Here is an 8,448-nt window from a genome sequence, read left to right as displayed (position 1 = left end):
TGGTGTCCATAGCCCCCTGCTTCCCTGCGTGTGCCTCTGCAGCCTCAGCCCTGGCCCCTCTTGGCTCCCGAGCCTCAGGCCAGCTTGCAGGTGCTCAGCCTGGCCCCTAGGCGCTGGGCCCTCGCGCTGTGGTGGCGCTGTGACAGTGTGTGTCCTGGGAGGTTGGCAGGCTTTCCGTGTGGCTGGGCATGGAGAGGACAAGTTGTCCTGGTGGCGTGCAGAGGGGGCGGGCACAGGAGAGGACACAGCCAGCAAAAGCAAGGAGGCACAGAGTAGGTGGCAGGGGCTTTGTGGCTAGAAGACAGACAGGACCAGAGTTGGTGTTGGGAGGCCGCGCTGTGGGCATCCACTGTGTGGGACTGTGTACTCTGTTGGGGAGCAGGGATAGCCACCCACCATCCAGACACTACCCACCATCATCCGGCCACCATCCAGACACTACCCACCATCATCCAGCCACCCCCCATCCAGACACTACCCACCATCATCCGGCCACCATCCAGACACTACCCACCATCATCCAGCCACCCCCCATCCAGACACTACCCACCATCATCCGGCCACCATCCAGACACTACCCACCATCATCCAGCCACCATCCAGACACTACCCACCATCATCCGGCCACCCACCCGGCCAGCCACACACCATCCACCTACCCACTCAGATACTACCCGGCCAGCCACACACCATCCACCTACCCACTCAGATACTCGCACCTACCCACCCAGCCAGCCAGCCACCTACACAGCCCTCCGCAGGCACCCCGTCCACCCACCCACCATCCACCTACCCAGCCATTCACAGCTGCCCACCCAGTCATCCACCCACCTACACAGCCCTCCACAGGCACCCCATCCACCCACCCACCCAGACACCCACAGCTACCCACCCATCCAGTCACCCACCTACGCAGCCATCCATAGGCACCTACTGTCTACCCATCCACTCTGCAGCCACCATCGATCCGCCCACCCAGCCATCCCCAGGTACCCGCCCATCATCCAGCCGCCCACCCAGGCATCCACTGGGACCCTCCCATCATCCAGCCATCCACAGGGACCCACCCATCCACCTGCACCAACCCCCTATCCACCCTCCGAGCTATGCACATACCATCCATCCTATGTCTGTACACGCACCCTTCACCCCTGGGATGACTGACCATGGTCCCAGCACGACTCAGGGAGGTCTCCAGCCTCCCCGTGTCCCCAGTAAGAAGGCACAGTAAAAGAGGGACAAGTACACCAGCATGACATTGTCAGGTCATGCCACGTGCTGTGAAGTGGAGCCTGGGGGGCAGCAGAGGGAGGTGCCTTTTGGAGCAGGGGTCCTGGAAGCCCCCAGGAAGAGGTGCTCCTGGGCAGAGGCCTGGAAGCACAGCATCATGCATGGAATGGAGTAAAAGGGGTCTGGGGAGAAGCTAGTGTGGGCCTGAAGTGGGAGTGTGCACCTGTGCCGCGCCGCCCCTCTGCGTGCAGGGACTCAACCTTCCCTGCCTGGGGCTGGGCCAAGCGGGCCAGGGACCATCCTTTGTCCCCCGGGCAGCAAGATGAGGTGTCAGGATGCTGCCCCAGGGACCCAGACGGGTTGAGGAGGATGTGCAGCCTGGCTTTGGGCAGGTGCCGCCCTGGGAGCCGCGGCTGCCCTGTGCCTGTGGCCAGGACCCGCAAAGGCTGTCCTCGGTGCTCGGCTCGTGTGGCCTCCTCTGGCCCTTCCTCTCACAGGTGTGGAGGCGCCCCTCGACCCATCTACCACCCCAGTGCTAGCCGGATGCCGGAGATGGCACGCTCTAGTGCCTGGGAGGCCTCAGGATGGCTCTGTGTGGTGCCTTCTGGGTCCTGTCCAGGCCTGGGACCCAGCAGTTGTCACCTGAGAGGACCTGCATTCCCAGGTGCCCATGGTCCAGCTGAAACCAGGCTGTGGGGACTGAGGCTGTCCATGTAGAGTGGGTAACCTAGGGCCCAGAAGGGAGGGCAGGCCCGGAGGGCAGGGCGAGCGGCTGACCTCTGTGCCCCTCTTCCCGCCATACCCCCACCCTGGGCTGATGGCTACTCCTCACCCTGTGAGCTGCTCGAAGAAAGCCAGTGTCGCCAGCGACGTGAAGTGGTCTGCATCCTGCAGTGGCCTGAGCCAGGCACCTGTTGCTGTGGGCTGCACGCACACTCCCAGGAGAGCCCAGCACCTTTGAAGGACCTCTTGGGGGAGCATTTACAGAGGGAGACGGCTATCAGTGACCGTGGCTGAGACACAGAGGCCTCTCATTCCATAACTGAGCCACAAGCCTAGTCGAATGCAAAGAGAAGATGCCAAATTCACACTGAGCCCTGCCCCTGCTCACACTCTGAGCCCTGCCCCTGCTCACACTGAGCCCTGACCCTGCTCACACTGAGCCCTGCCCCTGCTCACACTGAGCCCTGACCCTGCTCACACTGAGCCCTGCCCCTGCTCACACTGAGCCCTGACCCTGCTCACACTGAGCCCTGACCCTGGTCACTCTCTGAGCCCTGACCCTGCTCACACTGAGCCCTGATCCTGCTCACTCTTTGAACCCTGACCCTGGTCACACTGAGCCCTGAACCTGCTCACACACTGAGCCCTGACCCTGGTCACACTGAGCCCTGACCCTGGTCACTCTCTGAGCCCTGACCCTGCTCACACTCAGCCCTGACCCTGCTCACACTCTGAGCCCTGACCCTGCTCACACTCTGGGCCCTGACCCTGGTCACTCTCTGAGCCCTGACCCTGCTCACACTCTGAGCCCTGACCCTGCTCACACTGAGCCCTGACCCTGGTCATTCTGAACTCTGACCCTGCTCACACACTGAACCTGATCGTAGTCACACATTGAACCCTGAACCTGGTGACACTCTGAGCCCTGACCCTGGCCACACTAAACCCTGACCCTGCTCACACCAAGCCCTAACTCTGGTCACACTCTGAGCTCTGATCCTGGTCACACTCTTGAGTCCTGACCCTGGTCACAAGCAAATCCCTCTCCTCTGTCTCAGCTGGAATGACAGGTGTGTGTTCACATGTGTGTGTGTGTGTCATGTGCTCGGGCCCACCTCCTCTTCTGGCCACACAAGGCAGCTGACCGTGTGCCATGCTCATCTTGGAAGGAGTGAGTCAGAGTTTCCACCCACAGTGCAGGTCTGTGCTGCTGCACCCCCCAGTTACACTCACCCAGAAGGTCGCTGTCGCTCTAAACACTGGGCTCTGAGGGCCCCAGAGTCCCCTTGTCCTGGCAACCAGAGTTACATGACCCACCCTACCTCGGGATGCCCAGTCTTAAACCCTGGCCTGACCGTGTGGCTTGAGGACCGCTGGTCCCTCACGCCCCACACTGCCTGGCAGGCAGCGAAGGCTAAGAGTGCAGGCCTGGGGCAACAAGTGGGCACATTCCCCCTGTCCAGAACAGCAGCAGCCCGTACCTGTGCAGCTCCTCCACCATGTGTGTCTCGGCCAGGGGGCAGGGCTGGCAGGCAGCATCTGAGCCTTCAGGTGAGGGTCAGTAGTGGCCTGGGAGCAGGATAGTGATGGGGTCCAGAGGCAGGAAGCCATGGTGAGTGGATTCAGCATGGCTGGTACGGGCACGTGGTAGTGGGTGTGTGAGGTGGCCAGATTTGGGGCACTGGTGTGGGCCGCCAGGCAGCAGGCAGGCAGTGGGAGGCAGCTGGGTGGCGAGGTGACCACCAGCCAACTTCCAATGCTGAGGGGTGGGCGGGAAGACCAGATGAGACGGCGGTGGGCAGAGGGAGGGTGGATGAGAGGAGAGCCAGCAGGGGATGAGCTGCAAAGGTGAGCACGTGTCAGTGTCCTGGGGCTGCCCTGACAGCCACCAGAGGGCTTGAAGTAACACAGGGCTATTCTCTGACCAAGGGGAGGTCAGAAATCTGAAATCCAGCTGTGGGTGGTGCCAGACTCCTTTCGCGGGCCCTAGGGCAGCCTCCTGTCCGGCCTCCTCCAGCTTCTGCTGGCTCCAGCAGTCCTTGGTGTTCTTGGCTTGCAGTAGCATCACTCCCCTCGCTGCCTTTCCATGGCCTTTTCCCTTGTGGCTCTCCAGGACACTAGTCACTGCATCTGTGGCCTGCCCCAAACCCAGCATGACCTCATCCCAAGGTCCTTAGCTGGATTGTTCCTGCAAAGACTCTATTTCCAAATAAGGTCACATTCACAGTGTCTGAGGGCTAGGACTTGGTCACGTATTTTCAGATCACATTACTCAACCCACTATAGACAGACAGGTGACTAAGGGGTGGGTAGGTGGGTAGGTGGGTGAGGGATGGGTGGGTGGGTGAGTGGATGGGTGGATAAATGGAGGGATGGTGAATAAATGGAGGGATTGGTGAGTAGATGGATGGGTGGGTGGATGGATGGATAAATGGAGGGATGGTGGATAAATGGAGGGATTGGTGGGTAGATGGATGGGTGGGTGGGTGGATAAATGGAGGGATGGTGGATAGATGGAAGGATGGGTGGGTGGGTGAGTAGATGGATGGATGAGTGGATGGGTGGATAAATGGAGGGATGGGTGGGTAGGTCAGTAGATGAGTAGATGGACAGATGGGTAAGTGGATGGATAGATGGATGGCTGGGTGGACAGGTGAGTGGATGTGGGTGGAGGGATGCATGGACGGATGAATATTTGGATAGGTAGATGGGTGGGTGGGTGGGTGGGTAAATGAGTGGTTGATGGGGGGAGAATCAGTTAGACAGGTGGGTGAAGGAAGCCGATGAAGTCGGGTAGCACATACTGGGAGTTAAGTTCTGTGGTCCTGAAAGGACAGCTCCCTGGGCATTTGAAACAGGCGAGGTTGCCAATGTTCTGCAGTTTTTAATTTAACTTGATTTTTAAAATTTGCCAGTAGCCTTATGTGCAGGCCAGCAAAAGATAGAGAGGGAGAGAGAAAGCACCCCCGATGGGGCGTGGTCACACTGCGGTCCTTTCTCCACGTCTCCGTTGTACTGTTTGGGGCACGCACACACATGCACCAGCGTATCTCACAAGCTGCCAGGGCTTGAGTTCAGAGTATTCTTGGCCATTTGGGATCTGGCTCCCTTAATGATTAGGCTACGGGACCATCCTTATTTTGCAGTTTTTTTTTTTTCTTGGAGAGGTTTTCGCTATAGGGCGCGTGCATTCGCCAGACAGAGAGAGACATAGAGACAGAAAGTGAGAAATCACCCCCCAGGGGGGATGGTCACGCCGCAATCCCTTCCCCTCCATTCTCCTCTCGGGATCTTGGGCACGCACGCACATGCACCCGGCGTGAGTTTTAAGCCACCAAGTCCGGGATGCGAACAGCGGTCGACTACGTGGGAGTCCAGCGACATAGCCATTACACTAACTGCTGGTTCCCCTTATTTTGCAGCTTTGAGAGTTCCTTTTGGAAACATAAGCCCAGGGTTACGTGGAGAGTGAGTGAGAGCAGGGAAGCCGTTCAGGGGCCGTCTGTCCTACCCTCATGTGAAAAGTGGCTCGACTGAAGCCCAGAGCGGAGACGTCAGGACAGACCAGCGTGCGGGCCTAGAACCCTCGTCCTGCCACTGGGGCATCTGTGGCCGTATTCTGCTAGCTGCCAGCCCCACAAGAGCTCTATGAAGGGCAGAGGGCTGTGTGCTGTGGCTCTGCACACACACAGGCTCTGAGGAGTCCTGCAGCAGGCTCTATTCAGCAAGGGGGAGTCTCCCTGACTCTTGGACTCTGTGCCCTGTCAGGCGTGGGGTGTGGAGTGCAAGGCGGACATGAGGAGAGGGACATTCTCTCAGCCCCTTTCCCAGAGGCTGAGCCTGAGCTGGGCACCTCAGCTCTGCCTCATGTCACTGGCACATGGGTCCTCGGCCACCTGTCCTTACCGACCACTGTAGAGCCGAGAGGCTGGGGCTGGGTGCTCACTGAACGTCCCTGGTCATGGTAGGGGGCCCAGCCTGGCCTGGCTCTCCCCTGCCCTGAGCAGACCCCAGCCCTGCCTTGCAGAGGGCTCAGACGAGGGGCAGCCATGTTAGGAGCACTCAGGACTCTGGCTTGGGACCTCCCTGGGGTCTCTTCTCAGACAAGCATCCTGGTCCCTTTAAGAACCTCGCTCCCTCCACCCCCTTCCTGTTTCCTTGGAGAGGGCAGTGAGGGGGCAGGCTGCTGGAGCGAGGGGGAGCGAGCAAGCGGAAGGGAGACTTGGCGGGGGCCCCAGGGTGCTGTCAGCGGCCGGTTCCCGGCCGACTTCTCCCACGCTGGCTGGCTCCTGATGGGGGCAGGGGGGGCCGGGGGGGGGGGGGGGCGGGGCCGGGTGCCTGCCAGCGGCCGGTCCCCGGCCGCCTTCTCCCACGCTGGCTGGCTCCTGATGGGGGCAGGGGAGGCCGTGGAGAGGGGTGACTGGGGCAGGCCCGACACAGAGCCCTCTTTGCTCGCCTGGGAAGCACCTCAGGACCCATGGAGCAGCGAGCCAGGGGAGAGACAAGGGGAAGAGACATGGAGCTGTGGCGGGAGTGGAGTGCAGCTCAGAGGAGCTACCAGCACCCCGGGTTGTGCCCCTACACAGTGCCCGCCCCTCTCTGCCTCACTCCTGCTGAGCCTGCCCTGTGGACTGCCAGGGCTCTTGTTGAGACGACCTCGCTGCAGGGCTCCTTGCAGGCTTGAGACTGAAGGGCATGGCAGGGTGGAGGGTCTGGGCTGGCCGGGCTGGGAATGGATGCCCTCTGGCCTGGCCGGGGCTGCTCTGGAACTCAGGCCCCTTCGTCTCTTGCCCCGGGGCCTCTTCCACCTGCTCCAGGCCTCTTAGCCTGTCCCTCACACCCCAGCTGAGACCATGTCTGTGTGTCACGTTTTGTACATGTGGCACCCAGCAGGCCAGAAGCCCTGAGGGCAGGGCCTGGGCTCAGCCACACCTAGCTAGCCCTCAGAGAGCTGGCGTGGCCCCATCACTCACCCTTGGTGGGCTGGGCGCCCAACCACTCACTCGCCCACAAACACACTGTCACTCCCTGGCATGTCTGACCACAGTGACTAGGTCTTGCCTTTGAGGTGCCCCCCTACACCCCCATAGGGCAACCTTCAGGGCTGCCTGGCCTGACGAGCTCACTCCCGCCTGCTCCGGGCTGTGGCGTGGGGCCTGCCTGGGCCGTGGAGCTATAGCCAGAGCAGGCGGCGCAGGATGGCTCCCCACACTCCTCCAGCCTGGGAGCCCTTGGCTCTGCCCACACTACTGTGCGAGCCCTGGCCACCACGTTCTCAGTCATGACAGGCAGGTTGAGTATCCCTCCAGGGCCACTGCCATGAGCCGGAGAAAGGGTCAGCCCTCCTTGGCGGGGGCGGGGGGCTACTGTCCTGCCCAGCGCCTGGCCGGCCAGGCCCCTGGCAGGCGGCTGCAGGAGACACCAGGCTGCCAGCAACAGCCAGGGCTCCTGCAAGTCCCCACCCACCATACTGCCATTCCCTCCCCTGCCAGCCCCTCCCCTGCTCTCTCTTTTTCCTAGAAGAAAGTTGTGTCCTGAAATGCTGGCCCGTGGCAGCCTCGGCCAGGCGGGCCCACGCTGTCTCTGCTCCCTCACCGTCACTCTGGCTTGGTGGCTGCTCTCCAGCCCTGCCTTATGCCACAGGCTGCAGGCCTTTGCCCACACTGTCCCCACAGCATCGTCCCCTCTGTCCCCCGTTCAGCACCAAGGGGGTGCCAGTCGGACACCCCATGGGTTTGGAGTGCCTGCCTCAGGTGCTTGCCGGGCACGTGCACAGAGGTTTCCGTTTAAGCTGCAGCTCTCAGATGGCCCCGGGGTTGGTCCCTGCTGGCGGTTGGGAGAGGGGAGTGACTGACTCAGGACGCAGGAAGGTAGACTTTGGGCAGACACAGGAAGGACTCTAAAGACAGGGTGGGTGGAGTGACTGTGCCTGTCCATTGCCCTTTCTCATCCACGTGCAGAAGTGCCTGGAAGCAGGGGTGGTGGGATGCACCCCACACCGCCTGGCCACCTGGGCCTCTGGGGTGAGGAAGATGGGGAGGTGCTGGCGGGTGGGGCAGGCGCGGCGGCAGAGATGGTGTGGCACTGGGTCCGCACCGTCGGGTGCCGAGAGCGGTGGTGAGCTCCTGCAAGCCGAACCCCCCTTACCTGTGCCCTGAGCATGGCAGAGCCCCTGTGCACTTGCAGCTGGACACCGGCAGCTGGGGCCAGGCTGCTGTTGATGGTCGGCGCCGGTTCTGAAGAGGTGGCGAGGTGCGGTAATGTTATAGTGGGGGCGACCCTGGCGTCCAGGGGCTCTCAGGGTGATGGTGGTCACCGAGGGATGGTGGCAGTGATGAGCGTGCTGTCAGTGCTGCTGGGGCAGTGAGTGACAGCCCTGGCGCTGGTGGTATTGGGATAGCGCCGGGAGTAGTGACCTGCCGGTGACGGCGGTTTGGTTGATGCCATTGGTGCAGCGGCGGGGTTGCTGCTGCTGCCGGGTAAGGGCGGCGGGCG

At 61.6% G+C, this 8,448-nt stretch overlaps 1 protein-coding gene across 1 annotated transcript in view; it reads left to right on the top strand.

Moving 5' to 3' along the window:
- ADGRB1 (adhesion G protein-coupled receptor B1) overlaps window positions 1-8,448 on the top strand; it is a 99,805-nt gene that overhangs the window by 45,848 nt on the left and 45,509 nt on the right. The window contains 4 exon segments of the mRNA XM_027773277.1: window positions 383-989; window positions 7,597-7,706; window positions 7,914-8,070; window positions 8,140-8,316. Coding sequence (XP_027629078.1) covers window positions 383-989; window positions 7,597-7,706; window positions 7,914-8,070; window positions 8,140-8,316 — 1,051 coding nt within the window.

This window comes from Tupaia chinensis, unplaced genomic scaffold (assembly GCF_000334495.1).
Source record: "Tupaia chinensis unplaced genomic scaffold, TupChi_1.0 Scaffold000335_1, whole genome shotgun sequence".
Lineage (NCBI taxonomy): Eukaryota > Metazoa > Chordata > Mammalia > Scandentia > Tupaiidae > Tupaia > Tupaia belangeri.
The sequence above is the reverse complement of the archived record's forward strand: the minus strand, read 5'-3'. Positions and strand labels throughout refer to the sequence as shown.